Source organism: Wolffia australiana, chromosome 11 (assembly GCF_029677425.1).
Source record: "Wolffia australiana isolate 7733 chromosome 11, ASM2967742v1".
Lineage (NCBI taxonomy): Eukaryota > Viridiplantae > Streptophyta > Magnoliopsida > Alismatales > Araceae > Wolffia > Wolffia australiana.
Window position 1 is genome coordinate 1212914 of NC_135845.1, and position 25678 is coordinate 1238591.

The 25678-nt window shown below is 40.1% G+C and overlaps 2 protein-coding genes across 2 annotated transcripts; both read right to left on the reverse strand.

Moving 5' to 3' along the window:
- Positions 1-10518: 10518 nt before the first annotated feature.
- PUM5 (pumilio 5) lies at positions 10519-15976 on the reverse strand. The gene is made up of 10 exons (XM_078583335.1): positions 15767-15976; positions 14032-14682; positions 12851-13887; positions 12628-12769; positions 12426-12533; positions 12087-12299; positions 11777-11887; positions 11251-11445; positions 10889-11057; positions 10519-10801 (listed from the first exon to the last, which is right to left on the reverse strand). Exons 2-10 carry the CDS (start codon positions 14614-14616, stop codon positions 10779-10781), a joined length of 2583 nt encoding a protein of 860 aa, XP_078439461.1. The 5' UTR covers positions 14617-14682; positions 15767-15976; the 3' UTR covers positions 10519-10778.
- Positions 15977-18126: 2150 nt separating this feature from the next.
- On the reverse strand, positions 18127-20695 carry LOC144709714 (DUF1666 family protein (DUF1666)). Its single transcript, XM_078583336.1, has 4 exons — positions 20130-20695; positions 19558-20010; positions 19242-19474; positions 18127-18438 (listed from the first exon to the last, which is right to left on the reverse strand). The coding sequence occupies exons 1-4, from the start codon at positions 20506-20508 to the stop codon at positions 18154-18156; spliced, it is 1350 nt and encodes a 449-aa protein (XP_078439462.1). The 5' UTR covers positions 20509-20695; the 3' UTR covers positions 18127-18153.
- Between the last annotated feature and the right edge of the window lie 4983 nt (positions 20696-25678).

Here is a 25678-nt window from a genome sequence, read left to right on the forward strand (position 1 = left end):
AATTGCACGAGGCAATCTTTCATGTCTCAGAGTGATGATCAAGTGCATCGGCCAGGGGAGTCTCCGAAGTGAAATTTGGGGCGATCAAACGGAACGTTCAAGGATGGAACCACCGCATATAACCGTCAAAGGAAGACTGAAATCACCGAGAAGGAAGACTGAAACGGTTGAACGGAACGTCAGAGGTGCGTAGGCAAATCTTGACGATGCTCCTGACTGTGAGAGATGGAGAGAATCACCGACAATAATCATCCGTAATTGATCACACTGGTCAGAACGAGATCTGCCTCTTGGAGGAGAGGGAAGAAGGCACGATAAAAAAAACAACTGTTTCTACGATTCTAGATCTGGTTTCTTCAAATCACAGGCATGCATCCCACGTCCACTTCTCCCCCTCTTATAGAAGGGAAGTGGCAGTTGTGGGTGGCCTAATTGGGCCCCCTTTTAAGGGGAGCGCTTATTGGGTTTTCCCCTGAAAAGGGCTCTTTAGGGGGAGAAGAAGCCCAACATGGATTTCCTCCCCCTAAAGATGATAACTAATTTAATCAAAATAAAACATGTACGAGGGGGAGGCTGGTACTCACGCAGGAGGGGCCTCCCGATACTCCAAAGATGATGAAAGGAAGAAAAGAACATAAAGACACACGACACGAAGCGAGACAACGACGCCGCTTCTCAAACCTGATAGTGGAACTGTAGATTCTTCACGTCGGCTCGGGCTCCGCGCCGTGGCTAGCGACGGGTCGGGGTGCGATCGACTGGATGGTCCTCCATCATTATCTCTATATCTAAATATACACATATGTGCATCTCATATAAAAAAACTCTGTCCCAATTGCTGTTGTTATCTTCATCTCTATCGTAGTCTCTCTTTACATTCTAATATTTATATCTTCATCTACCATTACATCTAATTTATCATTTGATCTGTTTCTATCTTTTTTTTCATCTTAATCATCATCATCTAAATTTTATTTGTTTCTCTGTCTGTTTACGAAAATTAATCCTAATCTTCTCCAGTAAATCAGGTAGATAATACATCTCATTCCAATTATTTTCTTGATACGAAATGTAATGGAAGTCCGAATTTAATATTTCTTGACTACACCCTCATAACTTTCATAAATGGCTAGTGTACTAGTATTTGATAATAAATATATTACCTAATATTGACTATTATATCCTAATCAAGGGAGGAAAGAAGATAATAAAGGTCACATGGTTTATACTAATTCATAATATTTCCAAGACAGAATGATGAGATATTTGTCCTTCCTTTTAATATTGTTTTTATGATGAAATGATCACCTTCTGTGAAAGGATCATTTAGAAAACCCACAGAGTGCTTCTCAATAATGAAACATCAGCCACCACAGTCACACAAACTACATAATTCACAAAGGCTGCAAGTTCAGTCAATGAAACAACGAATGTTGTTTTTTTGTAACTGGAACTTTTAATATTTAAAATATGAGTGTTTTATGTCTTTATATCTCTAAAACTTTGCAATACATGGCTTTTACGATGTTAAGTATCTTACATCTGCGACTTTTATAAAGGTTCAGCTTTATGATGATTTCAAAAAAATTGAAGACTTTAATGTTGGTCTTATTCATATTTTTAATTTTTAGGACCAGGATTTTTGGAGATTCTGCTGCACTTGAAATATTTGTTTGTGGAGTTGTCAACATTAACATGGATACATATTACCTCCTTTTCAAACAAATGAGATGGGATTTATGAGGCCTGTTAACTATGAATAAGATGGGGGAATATTTTAGTTGACTAAATATTAAGCTATTTTTCCCTTTAAAACTTATTAGGACCACCTTCCCAAATGCACAAGGATTGGGATTCGTTATGTCCATTGTTACATAGATTTAGTGAACTTTCCACTTTTTATATACTAAGGTAATCTGGTTAAAGTACTCTGTAAATCTTCAACCTATTGTCTGTTGTTCATACTATAAGCTGGTTTGTTACATTGTATATACTAATCTGTACCCAACACTTAACCCAGTTATGGGAATCCTCTTATTTATGTGATGACCATGTAATAAGAAAATTAAGTTTTTTAAACATTTCTGGACCAGGCTGGTGTTGGAAAATATTTTAGGTGAACTTGCGCTTGCTGAAGTCCAAAACCAAATCTAAAATATGCCACAAAGGATCAATATAACAACCCACAAGGTGTTGCTCAGGAAGGAAACATCAAACACTACAGTCACACACCCAGGTACATAGTTCACAAAGTCTGCGTAGTTCACTAAAAGAGAGAACAAAATTAATATTTCTTCATTGAGACTCAGAATACTTTTATATGAGTTTTTTATGTTTATCTATACAAAAATATGAAATCTATTTTTGGTGGCATTGCAATATATGACTTACAGTTGAAATATCAAACACTAAAGTCACATACCCACTACATGGTTCACAAAGTCTGCATAGTTCACTCAAAGAGAGAACAAAATTTTGTATTTTTTTCATTGGGACTCAGAGTACTTTTATATGAGTTTATTTTTATGTTTATCTCTCCAAAAATATGAAATCTATTTTTGATGGCATTGCAATATATGACCTATAGTTGAATTTCTTACAGTTGTGTCCTTTATATAGCTGAAACTTGAGGAATATTTTAAAATTATTATAATTTTACTAAATACTTAGATCTTGGTTTGATCCATACTATGATTACTCAAATTTCTAGGGCCATAATTTCTTGAGATTCTGCTTCACTTGAAATATTTCTCTAACAGAGTTTTGAGTATTACATTCCTTCTCGAATATAATAGATGTAATAAGATGAATATTATTAAGTTTGACTTGGGTCATTGAATTGTTATCATATCCATATGTAGATATAAGATTTATTTAATGATAACTTTTTATTTTCTCTTGTAGAGAAACCATGTCTTTCAGAAACCAGATCTACAGCATATTATATCTCAATAATTTGACATTAAAAATAATTTATATATTTTATTAATAAAACCCAAAATATATTCACCATATCTTAGAAGGTTTCTCATGTGAAATATATTATAATCTCGATCCTAGCAAATATTAGATGCTACATAAGGGATGCTATATATTACCAGAAATGGAAAAAATATTGTTTTAAGATACAGTATTACACATATTCCTTAATGAGAAACAATTTTCCCATGAATAATGAGGACATGAAAGGCAAATATATGTGATATTTATGGAGCCTTTTTCCAAGCACGGTAGGACTCAAAGATGCGAGACATTGAAGAGTTTATTCAGGCTCATATGGCCTAGGGTTATTTGCTGAAAAATCATGTACTCATTTTTATTTTTTATGAAAAAACAACACATCTGAATTTTTTAAGAGGCTTGTGACTTATTAGATAAAACTCAATAAGTGAAAAACCCAAATTCTATTAGCTTGGGGACTAAACAGAAAGGAAGATGTGTCATGTCTTTAAGACGGGCAAGAGGAAGAAGTAAATTTATCAGCTCAGGTGCAAACAGATACAATCCACATGAGTCACTTTGAGAGCCATATTGATTTGTCTGAATCAAGAAAATTCTGGAGCTCTAAAGACCATTATTTAATCTTACGATCTCATTGGAAAATGCTTATTTTTTGTGATTGCCGAAGATTTTTTCTAGTCTAGTGAAAAATATATAGTTCAGGTCCTATTATTGTGCATCTTCATACATAATAGTGAGATAGAAGAGTGAGTCCTAAAATTGTAAAGAACATAAGGAAATTTGGCATTACCTATCCAAGGACTAGCATCAAGTATAGATTGTGCTGCCATTTATTGAGAAACCAAAATCCAACCTAGTCAATTTGTAGCTTATCATCATAACCCATAATAAAATATATCTTCCCATCACTCTCAGGAACTTCCCACTGCTACTCGCCACATTTCCACCATACTTACAGTGTTGTCCAAAGCCACCCATAGTATGCGCCCACTTCTGGCCACAACTACTAATGATGGCCACACATCCACCACATCTGTACTTAGGCTTGTTTGAGAGATGACTGACTATCATCCCATACATCCATTTTCATCATTCGTCATCATCCACAGTGATACACACATGACTGAACAAAAGGATTTCAGTCAACAGTCATCCTCATCTGTCACAGATGATGAATGACTGATGAAGGAAATGATATAACAGATGATGAGAATAGTTAATGACGGTTAGGGTGACAAAAATGTGAAATAGTATTTGAAAATAAAAAAATAAAACTATCTTCGTAGATAGAGAGGAAGAGCATGGCAACTGTTGTCAATGAAGATGATGAATGAAGGGCATGAGGACCATCCATAACATGGATTATGACTAACAATGACATGGGTGAGGATTGTCGATCGCACCAACTGATCACACACAAATTATTGGTTTATTTATGTGAATTTTACATATTTTATGAAATTAAAATTATGTAAGTGTGATATAAATATTTAAATGATTAAATCTAATTTTAGAGTGATATTATGATTTTGTGGATTTAGTGGTACTTTTCATTATTTTTTAACATCAAATTCTTAAAGAATGAAGACATTAATTTTATGATTTGTAATATATATTTTTTATGAATTTGTAGACCTTATATTCATGGAGATATGAATTTTTTACATTGAAATATATTTTTATTATAATTTTCTGATTTAGTGTCAGTGTTATAATGATTTATCATTGTATTTTCATCTTAAAATTGTGTCTCAACAAGTGTTGCTATTCGATTTGATTGAATGGTGAGCAATCAAAAGCATCAGCAATGATTGGCTGCGCTAATCATTGCAAAACTGTGCAATTATGTTTTTGTGAATAGCAACTGACAAACTGTTTAATTTTTTTCCGGGGATGACATGGGCCAATAGAAAAAGCACAAGATTAACATCCCAAGAAAGGTGATTCCTCGATTGAGAAGAAAATAACAAAAGCATGATGAGGATCATACTTAATATCTCTATATCTCTCTACCACTTTTGCTTTCACTCTATCTCTCTATCTATCTTAAAAGCGCTTTCTCCTTCTCCCTCTTTCTCTATCACACTATTTCTGATTTTTCTCACACACACACTCTCTCTCTCTCTTGCTTGCACTTTTCGTTCTCACACACTTTCTTTATATTTTTCTTTCTCTCTCCCTCACGCTATTTTTCTTTCTTTTTCTCTATATCTCTCTCTCCCTCTCTCCCTCTCTCTCTCCCTCTCCCTCTCTCTCTCCCTCTCTCTCTCTCTTCTTCCTTTCTCTCTCTCTCTCTCTTTTCTTTCTCTCTAGCTCTCTGTGTCCTTCAATCTCTCTCACTATAGCACTCTGCCTCACGTTCTTTCTCTCTTTCACATGCCCTCTCTCTCACTCTCTCTTTCTCATTTTCTCTCTCGCTCTCTTTCTTGCACTCTTTCTCACTTTCTGTGTTGCCTCATTCTCTCTCTCTCTCATGCCGTCTTTCTCAATCTCTATTTCTGTAGATCCTACTCACTCTTTATCTCTCTTTCTCTCCCCCTTGATTTCTAGTTCTGGACCTATATTTACATATTTTTAGCTTTCATCCGCACATCATCTGTTCCATCATTCATCATGAACAAATGACAAAACAGGACTGATGAGGGGTTCTTATGATGATGAAACATGAAAGGATGAAGACTCAGACGAAACAAAATGCCATGGATGGATGACAGAATGGATGTCTGTTTAGTCTCATTCTGTCCATTTGAAAGCACCATTTGTCTTTTGTCCAACAAGCCTACCTGCACCAACAAGTCTACATGTGTCTACAATCCTACTTGCTACCACAAAGGTCACATCCTCCTGCAACTTCCATGCACAAATCTCACCGTTGTTTACGGCTCACCTAATGCTGCGCCCTCACACTACCAATGCCATTATTGGTCAACCCTATTAATGAGTAAATATCATCATATAGGTTAATTAACTACGTAATGATTCAACTTAATCGAATGGTAACTTTCCAGCCCATGGGGTGGCAAGCTACACCTCATGCGGTAGAAAATTTCAAGTAGTCTTCAAACTCTCTCATGGAACCTTTACCATCATTGATTACTATATACGTATAATCCTTTATTAGTGCGAGACTCTCGAATGATTTAGGGTATGGTTGATCCTCAAATCCTAATATGTCATTAGACTAGTACTGGTGCACAGCGGGGATCATCGAGAATCTCTTCTCCAATATCCTCACTACCCTCGCCAACATCTCATCCATACACCTCATCAGTCCCTATTAATTTTCTTGTCATCATCAATCAATGTGTCCACTTTATCCATTTTATAAAACATTATTCGCATTATTTATTACATTGATTTGTCTTTATCAACTTCTCACCTCATCATATTTCTTATTTTAAAAAATACCTTTGTCATCCCCTAGTTACCATTTAAGAAGACATTAAATCCTTAGTATTTGATCCAATGGATTCGACCTTTCTCATTAATATTTAATCAGATTATTTTCACTCAACATTTTCATAAATTTTATAGACTAATACAAATATCTATGAAAAATTAACATCCAAATTTGAATTCATCGCTGAGACACAATAGAGAGACAATGGATGTTATTTGGAAAAATACCTTTCCCAAACTTATCCTTATTGAACCCCTCAAGTGTATTGTACCTGACTGTCAACGAGTTTGATTCATGAGGCGACTGTATAAGTGTTCCTTAAATTTGAGAAACCAAATATATCTATGGATGGGCGGTGGCGTTTTGACTAATTACAAGTCTCTAATCAATCTAATATTAACTAAGATATATGTTTCACGTAGAAAGTTATCAGGTAAATTTTGTTGGACCTATTTCTAGCAAGTCACAAATTTTTATGGCACAATGGCACCTTTTTCCATGTATTCCAAGATAATCATTGACAGAAAATAACCCTGCTGTCATTTTAACTCAAGGTGGATGAAGTCTAGTTCAGGAGAAACCAGTAAAATTGATAAACCCACAAAAGTCTTTTAACTAATAAATCCAAGAAATACTTTTAGAGTAATACAAGGAATTTATTGACTAATTCACTGTCAGAAAACTCCACAAAAATAGGAGATACGTCAACAATGTGCAAGGATAGGAGATCTACCATGACGATGACAACATGAATACTATCAAAGGTTGGGCATATGTACTTATGGGATTGCCCTTGAAGAACCACATGATTACTGTTGGTGAGGTGAACGCATCTTGTTTTCATGTTACTTCTTTTCACACCAAATATTTCTTTGGATTGTGATATATTTTTATTTTGCAACATCAGATTTTTGTTTCACATTCTGGATGGTTTGGACAAAAATATCACTTTAGATTTGCATTACAACTATCAAACTATGGATTCTAAATCAGAATCATAACACTGATTCTTCACTTGTTATATCTATTCTTGGTTGATGATGACATTTTAACCGGAATGGAGGGAGTATGCATACTATGTTTTATAAGCTAATGAAGTGTTAATTGCCTAAAATGTAACATCATTAAAATTGTTTCAAGCCCATTTGAGTTATGTTTCACATAGAAAAAAAATAAACTAAGTAATTTTAAAACCTCAAGGTGGGCCATAGGTCACCTAGTCAAAGGACAGGTCACGCTGGGTTAGGTTGTGAAACAGATACCAAGCCCCGAAGTCAAATACAAATATAATGCATGGTCGTGGACTAACTAAAGTTCTGGATCTTCTGGGATGTGGACAATGGACGGGACGGGACGAAGTTCGTCCTGTCCTACGTCCCAATTTTTAGAGTTTCGTACAAATCGCCCCATCCAGGGTTCGTCCCATCCCATTTTTTTTGTCCACATCCCGTCCCATCTCCTCCGAAACCCTCCCGTCCAAGAAATTATCATCCTGCCCAACGTCTCGGGACGAAACAGGGCATGTGTCAGCATTAGACCACTCCAAAATTGACACGTGGCGCAGCTCGTGTGTCGGGCAGGTGGACTTGTCTGGCGCATACTGTACTGTTGGAAACTAAGAGGGGGGGTGAATTAGCTTCTCTGATTTTATATTATCTAAATACCTTTTAATGATTCCTTGTTTTAACTCTCACCTCCTTTCTCTAAGACACCAAGTTTACTTGGTTCCTCGATCCGCTAAGTGATCGAGTCAATCCAAGGTCCCCCTTCGAGTCCAAACTAGGACTCAGGATATCCTTATCAAGGATCCTCCCTTGTAAGGTACCCTCACCCAACTTACAGAGTTGCTGAGGAGTCTTCCGGTGGCACTTCTCGTTCCTTAGTGCACGAGCTTCAACCCCGAACGCCTTCGAGTAGACCGTCACGAGCACTTCCTCGTACGCCTACTTCTCTCATCACCGTCACGTCCTTGATGCCACCCACGTCACCTCCCCGCCTTCTGAATCTTCTTCACCTGCTCAGATTAGTAAAAAGGAAAAAAATGCCACTCCCCGTGATTGATTCAACAGTCAATCACCGCACTCAATGATGGATGAGTATATGATAATATCACAAGCACAAGAATCAAATCTTCTTTCAATCTCAGATCAAATTACTATCAAAAATCTCTCTCATATCACAGAAATCAACTTTAAATATTTCTTTCAAAAGATCAAGATCAAAATTCTACTATCCTTCACAATACTATATCAAAAATCACCACTAAGACTATGATTGTGAAGGAATCTATCAACCTTTTCACTAAATGAGTGAATGATCAAAATGAAAAACTTCCCTTATGAGTAGAGAAGCACAGCCACACCAATTGCAGGGGAAGAACTTCACAAAGAGGAGCACTTTCTTGACACACAAAGAGCTCAAGAGAGATGGTTTTCAAAGAGGATGCCTCAACCCTTGCTCTGAAGGGGTATTTATAGGGGTAGAGGGGTAGATTGTAATTTTCTGAGAATTTCAAAAAAAAATTGAGCTCAAAAGGAGCTGTAATTAATTTTTTATGATTTTTTCAAAGTTTTATAGAAAGTTTCCTTAATTAAAAAATTAATTATAGTAATTAATGCTAATTAAAGTAGTTAGGTTTAACACAGGAATTTTAAAAGTCGAAAAAAATACGATTTTTAGAAATAAGAAATGATTTTGGAAAGTCAACCGTCGGACCCGACCTTTGGAATAAATCGAATTTCCTAATTCGATTTTTCGGGTCCAAAGTACATTATATATAAATAATTTATTTCTACACTAAGAGATGACTTCTGGCGCAGTGGTAAATCGCTTCATTACTGAGGCGGAGGTCTTGGGTTTAAATCTCGTTCTCCCCATATATATATATATATATTTAATTCAAACTTTAGTAGCGGACCCAACCTCGGATTTAACTGGTTAAATCCGCCCGTCGGGTCCGCCACTAAGGCTAATGGGTTCCGCCCATTTAGGCCTTATTGGGCCCTTCTTAAATGAACTAAAATGCCAGAAATTTATTTAGGAGTCAATTTTGCATTATTTAAAATACTTTTAATTGTTTAAAAAATTCAGAAAAATGTTTATAATATTTTTAAAGTATTTAATAATATTTCTAAGGCTTCTGAAAATAATTTCAACATACGTTAAATATGAAATGACCTTTTAAAATATTTTAAAGTATTAAAATAACATTTTAATACTTTAAAACTATTTTCAGAAACTTTAAAAAACATTTTTCATTCTCCCAAGTACTTTATGATTATTCTAGTTTATTTTATAGTTTTAACACATTTAAAAAACATAATCTTAAAATATTTTAAGCTCTAATTATAAATTAGTTTCTTAATTATAAATTCATGATGTTAATGTAATTTAGTGAAACACAAAAACCTCAACATGTACTCCCACAGGACAAATAACCGCCCCATTTCCCATCCAGGGCCCTAGACAGAACGGTTACTTCGTCCATGTACGAAGCAACCGTCCCATCCGCGAACAGGCTGCAATTCTTCCTCCCATCAATCTTCCGAAGTCCTGGACGGGACGATTTTTTTTCTCACAGATGAAATTACCATCCCGCCTGTGTCCCTGAACTATAGGACTAACAAATTGTCCCATCCCCAAATTCAGACGATTGATGAAGAATAGTCCACCAGTTCCTGGATGGGACGATTGTTTCGTCCATGGACAAAATAACCGTCCCATCCGGGGCCTTGGATGGCATCAATGCATTCTGCGTCCTGCAAGAGTCATGTATCCGCCAGAGAGCTCCAGTGGAATTCGGCATGTCATGTGCCATGTGTCAAATTATGAGTAGCCTAACGCACTGATTCATCCCGAACATGGAATGGAACGAGAGCATCTTGGATGGGATGGGACATGAAAAAATATATTAGGGACGGGACGAACTCTGGGCAGAACGATTCGGATGAACTTCTATAAATTGGGACTTAGGACGGACGATCTTCATCCCGTCCCACATCCCTGCAGGTCGTCGCGCCCAACAAGTACATAAGATCACACATTTATCACTTCCCATGATTAGACTCAAATTCTTGAGGCTACTCGGCATCAAATATGCTCAGACACCAATAATGTAAAACAATATTTAAAATGGCATAATCACCAACCCAAGGATGTAAATGGAAAATTATAAAGTAGTTCACATTTACTGCTTATAAACAAACAAGCATCAAGCCAAACTTTATACGATAAATACAAATACGGGACCGAAGGCTGCAACTATCTATGCCTTAATACATGAGCATCCAAACTACTCTGCTGGCTATACAATTAAGCATCAAACAAACCACATTAGCGAGGAAACATGTTAACCCTGTACATGAACCCACTTTCAAATCTTCTTCTTAAACTGAAAACCTCCGGTCAGTTTCGCTCGTTAATCCTCGGAGATGTCCAATTCTTCATCAAAGGGTATAAGTTTAATCATTAGTTAAATGAATGAAGAGAATGAAATATTGAATGGACTCAAGGAAGAAATGAACCCACCACTGCAAAGCTGTTCTACGCGGGCGACGATGTGCTTTCCATAAGTGTACTTCTTCAAAGCTGGCAGATGAACTTGGATCTGTCGGAGTAACGCATACCGCTGATTTTCAGAGCTTGTTTCGAGGATCTTCTGGACAACGTAGTTGGCGAACTGGTCCTTCATCATGATCTGACGAACGACAATTAAAAAATTAAAATTAAAGTGATTAGAACAATAAACATAACAATATTCCTCGAACAATGCCATTGGGTACCAGTCAAATTAGAAAAATACCATTAATAATATACAAAAAAACGGCAAAAAATGTGAACCATTAAAAAAACGAGAGAGAATCAGAGGAAGATTGTACAGAGATTGATACCAGTAGGCTATCATTGCCTTCTGACTGCCCAAGAATCTCCTGGATTAACACCTCTTTGTCTGAGTCATCACCATATTCCAAGCACTTTTCAATGACGTTCGAGGCATACTTGTTCTGACTCATTTGAACAATCTGCCCGGCAAGTTTTCTAATGATCTGCCCTCTTTCCTGCGGTTTTCCTCTTTCCAGAACATGCTGTGATTATCGAAAGTTCAGTTTCATAGAAGCAGAAATAAAGAGCAGAGGGTTTAAATTACACATGCGGCATCAGACATGATACACAGCAAAAAAAAGCGAAGAGAGAAGATAGCACAGTAAAATCGGATTATAATGGTAGAATTCAAATAAGGCCCAATCAAAGGTGGCCCAGAAAGGGAGCCGAAACAGAAGAGTATAAACGTAAAAAAAATGCCTTGATTTATTACAGAGTCGGTGGGCATCCATATTCTTCTGTTTTTATTTTAGACAGAAGAATGTCGAAATGGGCCTTTAGATGGCCTTTAGTTCTATAAAAAATACAACTCACCTGTGTCACATAATTGCCGTACTGGTCTTGAGCCAGGGCGCAAATGGATTGCAATATTTCATTGATTATGCCTCGAGTTTGCACTTCATCCGAACTGTGCTCAAGAACTCTCTGCACAAGAAATATTTCAAATTTAAAATCAGTCATACAAACAAAAGTACCTGAATATAATTGAATAACTCTACAGCCCTAACCACTGAACCCTAAACCCTTGTGAATAAAAAGAATGAAATAATCATTAGCTGAATAACATAACAAGCCTAAACCTAAATCCTAACCCAAAAGAATGAAAAGAACAAGCAAATAGTACCTGAATAACACGACAACCATAAGGGTGCATGGATAATGTGGCAACTTGATCGCAGAACGCAGATATTATGAACCCGATTTTTCCCATCGGCACGCACTCAATACATTTTTGGATCACGTGATTGCCATTCTGATCACGCACACAACGCATGACATGGCCATCGAGTTCTTGAACAAGCTCTACTTTCTGATCGATTTCGAGTACCTCAAGGGCCTAACACAAACATGGGACAAAATCAGACGAAATAAATGGAGATGGAGCTGCACTCAAATTGATTAATAGAAAAGTTATTTAGGGCGACTCATCGACCCCAAAAGATTCACGGAAGCCAAAATGTACCTTCTGAATTACTCGGCATCCATACATTTGAAGGCTGAACGGCAAAATATGACTACTGAGTTTATTCCCAAGTTGTCTTCTTTGCTCGGCATTCCCATGCTCAAAATACTACAAAAACAGACCCACAGAAAATTGCGCAAATCAGCTTGTGAAAACGCCAAAATTAGATCAGGTCAACAAAGAAAGAGAAGCATTTTTTTGCCTTTTGGATAACATAGTTCCCAAAAACATCAGTCATCAAAGATGTTGCATGAGGAAGAAGTTCTTCAAAAACAGCCGATTTCTCGCTAGCACTGCAGCTTTCAAGCTTTTGCTGAATGAATCGACTCCCATGCTGATCGGCACTGAAATAGAAAAAAAACCGGAGAAAAACCTTAATTGCTGAAAATGAGAGAAAATGGCAAAATTTGAAATCAGCAACTTGCCTGAACTCAACAATATGTCCGGCAATATCAGATAATTCAAATCTGCGGGTCTTGTTGGACTTGAGTTCGTCGAGGAAGGAAAAAGTCCTTGAATCATTGGCTCGCAAGATTCGATCATTCATCCCAGACCGAAGTATTGTCGAGCCCGATGGCGATCCAGGCACCATTGGGCTACCAATAGGAGGCGACCCACACATCATCATAAACCCTACACCCTGGGGGCTCCCAAAATAGGTTGGACTGACTGCACTGCTCATTCTAGGGCTCGGAATACTGACAGAAGCACCACTTCTAAGAACATACGGCGCCCTCTGATCAGATGTATAACCAACTGAATCTTTTGCCTCGTTGTAGCTCTCAAACTGACCTCTCGAAGCAAAAGGATCAAACTGTGGCTGCTGAGAGTAATGCATATACAACATAGGGTCTGCATAGGTAGGAATCGCCTGCCCGTAAAATTTGAACATTTGTTGAAGGTCAACGGCGCTCGTGTTTGGAGTGCTGGAGTTGTCAAATGCAACAGGAAATCCACCTTGAGGTGAGTACCCTGCCATATACGGGGGCATCATTGACGGGCTAAGCGCATATCCACCTATATTGAATTGTGGGGAAAGCATGCCCGAGGACTGTAAATTTGGGAGAAATTGATTCCCAGAGTTAACATAAGCAGGAGGTTCGTACAGCCCGGAGGTCTGAAACACTGGCACATCAAGAGATGCAGGCTTGTGCTGACTACGCAAATCTCTGGAATGAGAACGCGGTGGATGTTCCAGGCTCAAGTTTTTAATCTCAGATTCGACTTTGGAGATGGTTGAGCCGACAACATCTGAGACAAAAACTTCACCGTCTAAACGGGTAGAAGTGTGGCTTGACTGTCCTTTAAGATTAGAAGGCTGAGAGCTCATAACTCTGCCAGATGGCGAAGGGCTCTGTGCAAAATTGAGCTTGTTCTCGGAGTCAATCGCCTCTTCCTCCAAAACATGATTCGAAGAAGGCCTGGTATTGTAAACAGGAGATGGAGTCCGGGGAAAATCCTCCTGAGCAAAAAAACTTAGCCAATCAAAACATAGAGTTTGTCCAAATGAAGGTTAATTATCATGCATATATTAGATATTTCACTGCAAGCGAAAAGTAAAGGAAGATATAACAATTTATCGACGAGATCTTAAATTATTTCTCACCTGAATTAGATCCACCAAAGTTTTGTGGCGAGCATCTAGTGAAGTAGTCGGCTCAAGAGGAAGCCTGCTGCTGACAAGATCTTCATCCTCCACCTCCTCTTCATGAGTTTCTAACAAAGCTGCGGCCAGGAGGGTAGTCTCGCCAATACCGTCACTGATGGACATCGAGTCCTCGCCATCAGCAGGATGGATGTGACCAGAAGAAAGATGCCGATGCTCCCGAGAGATGAGAGGTGGAGGAAGCCGAGGATTCAAGTTCACATTCGACATGTAATAAGTTAGATACGCCGGATTGGCCCGAACTCTGTCCTCAGATTCAAGCCTCTCAAATCTGTTCAAGCTTTTCTGACCCAATATATTGTGTATAGACTGAAAAGAGCCTTCTATACTAGGCGGCGCACTTCCACACCTAAAGGGAACTGATTCTCCCTTGCTTCCAGAGTACTTGTTCTCCTTCATATGCCTCTCAACTTCTTGCAAATCTTCAGGGGTCGACGAAGAAGAGGCAAAATCAATTGTCTGATTGTCGGGAGCCCATCTTCTCGTTCTATTACCAAAAAGTCTGACAGGAGATTCTGTGGTCATCGCCCCTGAGTTCTTGGAAGAATGGTAACTCTCACAACATTCCGTCTTCACCCTCTCTTGTCTTCACTGTGGCCAAAAAATGATAACTTGATTCATTAAGAAGATGAATATAACAGGAAAAAAAAGGGATTTTCAATTCCTGAAATAAGGAAACAGTAAAAAGAGAACCAGAAGTCAATTGATCACTCACAAGGAGTGGATGGAAATTATAAGGTTTATTTGAGACAAAAGAAGCACTAAGGTAAAAAGGAATGTAAAAGATCATGTCGATTAGAATTGTATGTTTTCTGATATTCGAGGAATGTAGAATCACATAAATGAAGTTGACCGCGTCATGGGATAAACAGAAAAAAACTGCATCGTAGTCGGTTCCCAAATACGTTATTTTTTCCAGATAATTTATAAAAGAAAATCACAGATTCAAGTTTGAGATGAATATAAACTGATTTATTCAAAATCAAATAACGTAGAATCGCATAAAAATTATTGTCCGCGTCATCCGGCTGCGAAAAACAATCCGGATCGCAAACGTCTTCCAACTACAAGATTTCCACGGACTCCTTTTCATGAACATCCGTCTTAAACAGTTCTTTTCTTTCATCTTCGTTGCGGGTAAACCGAATTCCGAAAAGACGCGAATCAAGATACTGAGTGCTAAAAAAAAAAAATCGTATTTCTGGGAAGACAAATTTCCCCGACGGCGCCGCAAACAACAACACAAAAGCATGAAGCAAGAGGAAAAGAACGGCGTAAAGCGATTCTCACCGCAAAAACAATCTACGATTAGAATCGTAAGCGAGAAACTGAATTCCGAAAAGATGCGAATCGTGATGACGACTGCGCGAAGGAAAATAAATTGCATTTCAGGATAGAAATTTCCCGACGACGATTCTAACCGCAAAAAAAACAACAAAAAAACATGAAAAAAGAAGCAAAGAACAGAAACGGGATTCTCACCGCAAAAACAATCTCGATTAACATCGCAAGCGAGAAACAGAATTCCGAAAAGACGCGAATCGAGATGACGGATGCTCGAAGGCAAGAAAAATCGCATTTTTGGACAGAAATTTCCCAACGGCGATTTTCACCGCAAAAGAAACAACAAAAACGCATGAAACGAGAAGCAAAGAACGGCGATTGTGATTCTCACCGCAAAAACAAGTTCGATTAGAACCCTAAGCGAGAAATCCACGCTTCATTCACTCCGCGCGATCACTGAAGGAGAGCAGAAAGTGGAGCAACAGCCCTTTCCCAAAAACCCTCGCTCCATTCCCAACTAAGAAGGAAGGCAGGCAGGCAGGTACGAAAATTTCACAGCCCCCCCTCGTCGATCTATTCTTTAGTTTTATGCCCTCCATGAAGCGCACGTGCGTCGGATTTTACAACCGCACGTGCGATCGCGGATTTGTCGCCCTCCGATCCGTGGACCCGTGAAATATCCGGTGGTCTATTTCCGTTACTTGCTGAGTCAGCCAGGAAAACGGCTCAAAAGACGGGCGGAAGAGATGGCCGTGGGACACGTGGCAGCCGGAAGAGCCGGCCACAGTTTGACCTTTGACTCGTGCAGGTTCGAATACGTGGCATCCAACGGTAAAAAACTTAGTCAACGAACACATGAAGCCCTCCAGAAAGAGAGAGGGGAAGAGAGAAGAGGAGAGAGAAAGAGAGAAGAGGAGAGAGAAAGAGAGGGGAAGAGAGAAGTGGAAAGAGAAAGAGGAAGAGAAAGAGAGAGAGGGGAAGAGAGAAGTCGGGAGAGAAAGAGGAAGAGAAAGAGAGAGAGGGGAAGAGCGAAGTGGAGAGAGAAAGAGGAAGAGAAAGAGAGAGAGGGGAAGAGAAAGAAAAGAGAGAGAAAGATAGAGAAAGATAGAGAAAGAAAAGAGAAAGAAAGAGGAAGAGAAAGAGAGAGAGGGGAAGAGAAAGAAAAGAGAGAGAAAGAGGAAGAGAAAGAGAGCGAAGGGAAGAGAAAGAAAAGAGAGAGAAAGAGAGTTGAGGGAAGAGAAAGAAAAGAGAAAGAAAGAGGAAGAGAAAGAGAGAGGGGAAGAGAAAGAAAAGAGAGAGAAAGAGGAAGAGAAAGAGAGCGAAGGGAAGAGAAAGAAAAGAGAGAGAAAGAGGAAGAGAGAGAGGGGAGAGAAAGAAAAGAGAGAGAAAGAGGAAGAGAGAGAGGGGAGAGAAAGAAAAGAGAGAGAAAGAGGAAGAGAAAGAGAGCGAGGGGAAGAAAAAGAAAAGAGAGAGAAAGAGGAAGAGAGAGAGGGAAGAGAAAGAAAAGAGAGAGAAAGAGGAAGAGAAAGAGAGCGAAGGGAAGAGAAAGAGGAAGAGAAAGAGAGCGAAGGGAAGAGAAAGAAAAGAGAGAGAAAGAGGAAGAGAAAGAGAGAGGGGAAGAGAAAGAAAAGAGAGAGAAAGATAGAGAAAGAGAGAGGGGAAGAGAAAGAAAAGAGAGAGAAAGATAGAGAAAGAGAGAGGGGAAGAGAAAGAAAAGAGAGAGAAAGATAGAGAAAGAGAGAGGGGAAGAGAAAGAAAAGAGAGAACGATAGAGAAAGAGAGGGGAAGAGAAAGAAAAGAGAGAAAGAAAGAGAAAGAGAGAGGGGAAGAGAAAGAAAAGAGAGAGAACGATAGAGAAAGAGAGGGGAAGAGAAAGAAAAGAGAGAGAACGATAGAGAAAGAGAGGGGAAGAGAAAGAAAAGAGAGAAAGATAGAGAAAGAGAGAGGGGAAGAGAAAGAAAAGAGAGAGAACGATAGAGAAAGAGAGGGGAAGAGAAAGAAAAGAGAGAAAGATAGAGAAAGAGAGAGGGGAAGAGAAAGAAAAGAGAGAAAGTTAGAGAAAGAGAGAGAGGGAAGAGAAAGAAAAGAGAGAGAAAGATAGAGAAAGAGAGAAAGGGGTAGAGAAAGAAAAGAGAGAAAGATAGAGGGGAAGAGAGACAAGGGGCGTGATGGGGGAAGAGAAAGAAAGAGAGAAGACGAGAGATAAGACGGGAGATAGAGAGAGGAAGAGAGACAAGGAGCGTGAGGGGGAAGAGAAAGAAAGAGAGAAGACGAGCGATAAGACGGGAGGGAGAGAGAGAGGAAGAGAGAGAAAGGGGAGAAAAAAGACGGAAGAGAGAAAGAGAGATAGAGAGAGAAAGAGAGGGATGGGAAGAGAGAGAAAGAGGAGAAGAATGAGGGAAGAGAGAAAGAGAGGGGAAAGAGAAAGAAAGTAAGAGAGATAGAGAGAGAGATAGCGAAAGGAAGGGATAGGAAGAGAGAGAAAGGCGAGAAGAAAGAGGGAAGAGAGAAAGAGAGGAGAAAGAGAAAGAAAGAAACAGAGAGATAGAGAGAGAGAGAGGAAGGAATAGGAAGAGAGAGAAAGGGGAGAAGAAAGAGGGAAGAGAAAAAGAGAGGGGGAAGAGAAAGAAAGAGAAGTAGAGAGAGAAAGGAAGGGATAGGAAGAGAGAGAATGCGGAGAAGAAAGAGGGAAGAGAGAAAGAGAGAGGGGGAAGAGAAAGAAAGAGAAGTAGAGAGAGAAAGAGAGGGATGGGAAGAGAGAGAAAGGGTAAACGAAGGTCAGCAGCAAGGAAAGAGGACGGGTGAAGGGTCGCGGTGGAAGGAGAGGTGTGAGAGCTGGAGCTTGCTCATCTTCTCCTCGCACCAGAGCAGGTACTCCTTTCTGAGCTTCCCCATGCCCAGCACCCTGAACAACACCTTCATGTCTGTCAGCCCGAACAACAGCTCTACCTCTTCCTCCGTCCCCGGCCAGCTCCCCTCCTCCGTCTTCGTCTTCGTCTTCGCCCTTGTCTTCGCCCTCTTCGTCTTCTTCCTCCTGAACAGTTCCTTGAGCTTCGTCTCCTTCTGCACAGACACAACACTGATGACGATAATCACCGTTGACTGATATGGAGCGGTTGACGATGACGACGTTATGTAGAAACTCCTGAATGGTTGATGGCACCCTTGACAGTCAACCAGTAATCAACGTTTACGTTGACGATGAGGTTGACCAGCAGCATTAACGGGCAGTCAACCAGTAGTCAACGTCTCCACTGACGATGAGGTTGACCAGCAGCATTAACGGGCAGTCAATAGTCAACGTTTACGTTGATGATGAGGTTGACAGATAGTATTAACAGCCAGTCAATAGTCAACGTTTACATTGACGACAACGTTGACCAACAGTATTAATGGTCAGTCGATAGTCAATGTTTGCTTTGACGATGAGGCTCACCAACATCATTAACGGTCAGTCAATAGTCAACGTTTACATTGACGATGCCATTGACCAACAGTATTAACTGTCAGTTGATAGTCAATGTTTACGTTGACGATGCGGCTCACCAACATCATTAACGGTCAGTCAGTAGTCAACGTTTACATTGACGATGACGTTGACGAACAGTATTAATGGTCAGTCAGTAGTCAACGTTTCTGTTAACGATGAGGTTGACCAACAGCATTAACGGGCAGTCAATAGTAAACGTTTACGCTGACGATGAGGCTCACCAACATCATTAATGGTCAGTCAGTAGTCAACGTTTACATTGACGATGACAGTGACAAACAGTATTAACGGTCAGTCAGTAGTCAACGTTTCCTTAACGATGAGGTTGACCAACATCATTAACGGTCAATCAGTAGTCAACCGGGAGGAATCTTACCTTGTCCAGGGATTTCTGGACCTGGAGGAGAGAGTCAGCGTAGTCCCTCTGCTGGCCTCCGAAGCGGATCAGGCGGCCCGGAGGCGACCGCCTCTTCTCCGCTTTGAGGAACCGGCGGAAGGCTAAGATCGCCGCCTCCATCGCAGCCATCACGTCGTCAGCGGCCACCCGAGGCGACAAAGCCAGCGACTCATCGTCCTCCTCGTCATGCTCCCCCGGACCGGCCCCCAAACCTGCGACCGAGAACAAGACCGGGCCGAATGAGCAAGGACAATTCAGTCAATTACCATGCTCACCGTTGACCACAGCCGTTGACCTTGGAGAGGGGGGAGCTGGAGGAGGTTGGGCAGGGCGAGGCGGGACTGCCAGTAGTACTCGGCGCGTGGGGCCCGCTGGAAGGGCTCGTTCTCGAGGAACCTTTGCAGCAGCACCCGGAATTCCTGCAGCCGCTGCGCCGCCAAGCCGTAGGAGATGGCGCCGCCTGCAGCCGCCTCGGCATCCGTCGCCCGTGGCGACGACGACGAAGACGAAGAGAGCCGCCGCTTGAGCTGGCCGTACTGCCAATGGAGAGCCTCCCAAGTCAAGCACAATTGAGACACATAGGCAGTCTCGAAGCTCTGCGGCTCTTCACCCTCCACCTCCCAAAAGCTCTGCAGCAGCCGCGGGCCGTCCTCACCCTCCGGCATTGCCACTCTTTTGAAGCAAAACAGCCCGCGCCGGCGACCGGATCGCCGGCACGAGGCGGCGGCGGCGGGGGCCCCTTCCAATTCTGCCCCAATTCGATCAAGATTTTTAGTTTTCTCTAGAAATCAAAATCAAATGCAACCCATTCTACCAAACCCACGATGCAATTTCGAATCACGAATAAAAACAACACAATGATCATACCTTCTTGGAAGATCTTTTGAGCAATGACCTTGTCGAAGAAGAACATCCGCTCGCAGTACCTGGCATGCAAATCATCGAATCCACTCCAAGAAGGATAAGCATCGTCCGCCTCGTCGGACTCTCTCCACCCGCTAGAACTCGATTCATCTTCCTCGGGACACGATTCTTCCGGGATGAGCACCATGAAATTGCTCCTCCGCAGCTCCTTAAGCCGTCTCTTGATCTCATCCGCGATGAAATCTTCGTCGTCCTCGTCTTCCACGGCGGCATCAACGACTTCGACATTCGCAATCGGCGGAGTATTGCCTGGATCGGGTTCTTCGGCCATGGACTTGCGGCGAGGCTTGCGGAATCGTCGAATCACTTTCAAAAACTCCATCGGAAGAACAATGGCAAAGTTTCCAACTTCCTGCGACAATGCAACTCGAAATATCAAAGAATGAGAAGAATGGGGAGATCAAACCTTAGCCGGAGAGACGGATCTTCTCAGAAATTAGGGTTCTTGCCGGAGAAGAAGGGAGCGAGCTCGAAGAGAAAACAGGAACAGTGTGGAGGAGAAGAAGAGGGGGAGTGTCGACTGGGCGGGAATATTTGTCAGAAAAAAGAGGGGTTAATCCACCGTCCGTGCGGATGAGAACGAATCTGAGCCGTTGATACTGTCACAGTGACAGGAATATTTGTCAGAAAAAAAGTGGGGTTATTTGACCGTGATATCTGCCTCGTTGGATCCGCCATCAGAGAATCTGGGCCGTTGATTTCCAAGTACCACTGCGGGGCCCACCTGGTACGGCCGCCCTTTTTCCGGGTTGAATTAATATTTCGGAAATATTAATGAAAATTCGCATTTACTTATGCCGGTCAAAGCTTAGTCTCCGTGTGGGGTATTGATTACTGCATATCTCTGTTATGTTTTATTCCTATTGAATTTCAAACCTAGATGCATACGTTCAATAAATCTTCACTCCAATTTAAAGATTTTGAGTGAAATGAAAAATTCCAGTGGTGTAGAATATGAAGGAAATGGCTAAAAAATTCACTTATGATTTGCTGCGTAATTTTTTGATTTTTCAAAAAGTACAAATACACAGATATTAAATAATATTGTCTTAAACTTTCAGCTCACAGATCCTGAGGTAGTGTAAGAAAAAAACTGGAGTCACATAAAGCACTATCAGTGATCGACGGAATTGATTAAAGTATACATGGGAGATAAAGTACTATCTAGTAGAATAAAGTAGAGTTGAAAAGAAATGTAGTGTATGCTCTGTTTTAAAAAAAAGCTATGGTTCCGGTAAAATATGATTACAGTAATCATGTCACAGTACTTTTGAGAGTAGTACAACTGAAACATAAGAATACATGGGAGATATTATGGGTAGAGATTTTAATGCACTAGTGAATCATTATCAAATATCATGGGGAGAAAACTAACTTATTTTATGAATCACTTAATGACATTTGTCTAAGATAGATCTCCCTGGTGCAATGATGACATGGGACATAAAGCACTATCTAGTAGAATAAAGTAGAGTTGAAAAGAAATGTAGTGTATGCTCTGTTTTAAAAAAAAGCTATGGTTCCGGTAAAATATGATTACAGTAATCATGTCACAGTACTTTTGAGAGTAGTACAACTGAAACATAAGAATACATGGGAGATATTATGGGTAGAGATTTTAATGCACTAGTGAATCATTATCAAATATCATGGGGAGAAAACTAACTTATTTTATGAATCACTTAATGACATCTGTCTAAGATAGATCTCCCTGGTGCAATGATGACATGGAAAAACACTTTGAAACTCTATGATCAGCATATTAGCAAATTAACTCAGATAGCAGATTAGGAGTCATAATAATAGCATGATTAAATGTGCTCAATTTAAATGAGCACATTAAATTATGATATTAATAATAAGCACACACTAAGCAGAGAAATAATAGATTCAGCTTGTTGGTCTTCAGTCTAATGAATTAGCAATTAAATTTATTTACAACCTGAGTTGTAGGTTGCTATTTTTAAGATGTTGCATTTGAAACCTGTTGGAAGCAACCATTGTTTTAAGTTTTCTCTTAATTTCTTTTTTTCTCTTTATGTTTCGGGCCCACTTATGTTGTAATGGGCCCTATAAGTTCGGGCGCACGTGTAACCCTATAAATGGGGAAAACATTATTGGTTAAGTTAAATTGTTTTTCTTGTTCTTCTAAACCCTAGCCACCGCAGTCTGTCAGCTGAAGTTCAACATGGTATCAGAGCAACCCAGGAGCCTAACGATCTGAATCTCCATCAGATCTGTTTGGCATCTACTCGAGCTAACAACATATTGCGAAGAGGTAGAGGTGAGCAGATCTCGTGGGGCCTTGAAGAGTCTAGAGTTGACTCTACGAGGTTAGTGGAGAGAAGAAAAAACAACATCTTGGCAGCCTCTACCAAAACAGCTATAGCTTGGCCACAGCGACATAGAAGCGACCGCGACCAACGACATTGAAGCTGACCCAGGATAAGGTGACAAGCCAGAGTTGATGGAAAAATCCGAAAATCCAAGAATGGATAGAGAGGAGCTGATGACATTCTGCCACGTACTCTTCCCTATTTTCCCTGAGGTGGTTACATTTAATGGCTTCAATTTACTTGATTGGGGTCAATATATTGAACTAATCCCTGAGAGTAAGGGATTAGTCCATTCATCTCAAAGAAGAGATAGACCCGGAGAGTCCAAAGTATAAAACCTGGAAGGAGGAGGATGCAGGTGTACATGCATGGTTACTGGGCGGTATGGCTGGAGATCGGTTCAGGAAATACCTATACCTGAAGACGGCTATAAGCATTTGGGATCACCTGCTCAAGAGCAATGTAAGAAAGATTAATGCCTAGAGAATTTTTGAGCTAGTTACTAGAGCAACCACATTGGTGCAAGGAGGAATGTCTGCTGTAGAGTTTGCAGAAGAACTCCTGGCAATCTGGATAGAGATTGATCATCTCAGACCAATCAAGAACCTGAGGAGCAGTAGGCTACACTACAGGATCGTATGTTTAGATTCCTTATGGGATTAAACAAGGAATATGAAGGACTCTAGAGTCAAATTCTCAACCGAGAACATAGTCCAGATTTAGAGGAGGTCATTCAACTGTAATCGATGAGGAAAGGTGAAGGGCTTATGGGAATGACAAGGATGAAACAAGAGTAGGACTCATGGAGAAGATGAAGCAACAGCAAAAGGGTACATCAGAGGAACGTGAAGGTCCAATTATAAAGTATCAGAAAAAACAGGGAGATGAAGCTCTAGAGCAGAAAGGACAAGGAAGTAAACAACAGGGTAAATTCAATCTATGTTGCTCTTATTGCAAAAGGAAGAATCATACTAAGGACAAGTGCTGGATTCTGCATGGTCGTCCTCCAAAACCTGCACAAGCCTATGTCTCTGATGCTATAGAAAGTGAATCCGATGATGAAGCAGAGAAAGGGCAAGCCCCTAAAAGGACTGACTCTAATATTACCGTCGAAGACAATGCTACTCTGAAGGAAGAATTTGAGAAGCTCAAGACCAAGATAAGCTCTACATCCATGGCTCGAGCTGGTGAGCTACCTACCTATCCTGATCATATTTTATCTGATTGGATATTAGATACCAGTGCAACAGATCATATGACTCCGCATTGTTCTAAGTTTCATAACTATACTTCGTATAACGGAGACAGAAGGGTGTTCACGACAAGGGGAGAAGTCCTTCCAGTGACAGGTATTGGGGATGTAAAAATAAAAGGTCTTGGACTTATTAGACATGTTCTACATGTACCTGGCCTCCAAGCTCAACTAATATCTCCACATAGATTTTTCAAAGATTTGGATCTTATATTTTCCATAACACCTGACAATGTGTTTGTTGATGATAAGGCACAACACCAGAGGACTTCACCTTTTAAAGTGAAGAATGGGCTCTTGTATGTTAGCAGTGAAGGTGGTGGAGAGGCTACATCGTGCAACACTACACAAGAACTAAAGAAGAGTGGATGAATGGAGCAGATCAAGTTGATGCATTGTAGTCTTGGGCATCCGTCATTTGGATTATTAAAATATATGTTTCCAGTGTAATTCAAAGACTTGAATGTTGTTGATCTTAATTGTGATACATGTCAGTTTGGCAAGCATAAACGTGCAGTGTTTAATAAGAAAAGTAAACTACGGGAAATACCATTTGCTCTTGTTCACTGTGATGTGTGGGGTCCATCCTCTACTACAACATTAACATGTGCAAGATATTTTATTGTGTTTATTGGTGATTGCACATGGCTAATCTGGGTATATTTATTAAAATCCAAGTCAGATGTTGCTGCAATAATTCAAACATTGTGTCACATGGTGAAAAATCAGATTGATATTGCCATTAAACGACTACGTTCTAATAATGCAAGGGAATTCATTAATGAAACAATCTCTAAGTACTTTAAAGCACAAGGAGTAATTCATGAGTCTTCTTGTGTGTGTACCCCACAACAGAATGGAGTAGCTGAGAGGTGCATAGGTCATATGACCACTACTGCTAGATCACTACTCATTCATAATGATGTGCCCAACCGATTATAGGGAGAAGCTATTTTAACAAATGTACATATAATTAATCGATTGCCATCCAGGTCATTAGACTATAAAAACCATGTGGATCTAATGATGAAATTCTATCCCCACGCTCTTTGGAAGACAGATCTTAAACCCAGAATATTTAGGTGTGTAGCCTTCGTACATCTGCACAATCCAGAAGACAAGTTTAGTCCAAGATCAGCTAAGTGTGTTTTCTTGGATTATTCACTCACCCAAAAAGGGTACAATTGATACTATCCTAGAACACGGAATTTTTTATGTCAGCAGATGTGACGTTTCATGAGAATGAAAGCTATTTCCAGGAATCACTATGGAATTCTACATGTATATATCAGTAGGTACCTGGAGTCAAGGACAGTGTTCGACAACCACTGAATGATACTAGAGCAAGAGATAGATCAGTTGAGGAAAATCTGAATTCTCAGCATGAAATCTGGGAAGTACCTACAATTGACGATCAGACACCTCAAGCTCTTCCAATTTCTCCCAATAGAGAGGAAGTTGTAAATGAAACTGACAACACCATGGGAGCAACAAATGAGATTGAGGGTGAGACAATAGTGGGAGAAGAAGATGAAAGTATTGGATGGTCTATTGCTCTGAGAAAAGGTCGGCGATAGTGCACCCAAGGAGTGAGATATCCATTCGCCAATGTGGTCGGATATTTTCAGCTTGGACATGATTATCAATCCTTTATTGCAGCCATCAATTCAATCCCAATTCCTCGGACTTATCTGAAGGAAATTAAGGATATGAACTGGAAGAAAGCAATGGACACTGAAATAGAGCTATTAATAAAAAATAACACATGGGAAATTGTCCTGACACCACCTGGTAAGTGTCGTGTAGGTTGAAGATGGGTGTTTACTGTAAAATATAATGTTGATGGGAGCTTGGAAAGGTATAAAGCCCGTCTAGTAGCGAAAGGCTATACACAAGCTTATGGT

What these genes read in the sequence shown, in the direction of transcription:
- LOC144709714 (XM_078583336.1), bottom strand. Translation starts at nt 20,508, where the DNA reads ATGGAGTTTTTGAAAGTGATTCGACGATTCCGCAAGCCTCGCCGCAAG. An exon ending in TCAAAAGATCTTCCAAGAAG is followed by an intron (nt 20,011 to 20,129) that starts GTATGATCATTG and finishes GAATTGGGGCAG; the next exon opens with AATTGGAAGGGGCCCCCGCC. An exon ending in TCCAGAAATCCCTGGACAAG is followed by an intron (nt 18,439 to 19,241) that starts GTAAGATTCCTC and finishes GTGTCTGTGCAG; the next exon opens with AAGGAGACGAAGCTCAAGGA.
- PUM5 (XM_078583335.1), bottom strand. Translation starts at nt 14,616, where the DNA reads ATGACCACAGAATCTCCTGTCAGACTTTTTGGTAATAGAACGAGAAGA. An exon ending in GGAACTATGTTATCCAAAAG is followed by an intron (nt 12,534 to 12,627) that starts GCAAAAAAATGC and finishes CTGTTTTTGTAG; the next exon opens with TATTTTGAGCATGGGAATGC. An exon ending in GATGCCGAGTAATTCAGAAG is followed by an intron (nt 12,300 to 12,425) that starts GTACATTTTGGC and finishes TGTTTGTGTTAG; the next exon opens with GCCCTTGAGGTACTCGAAAT.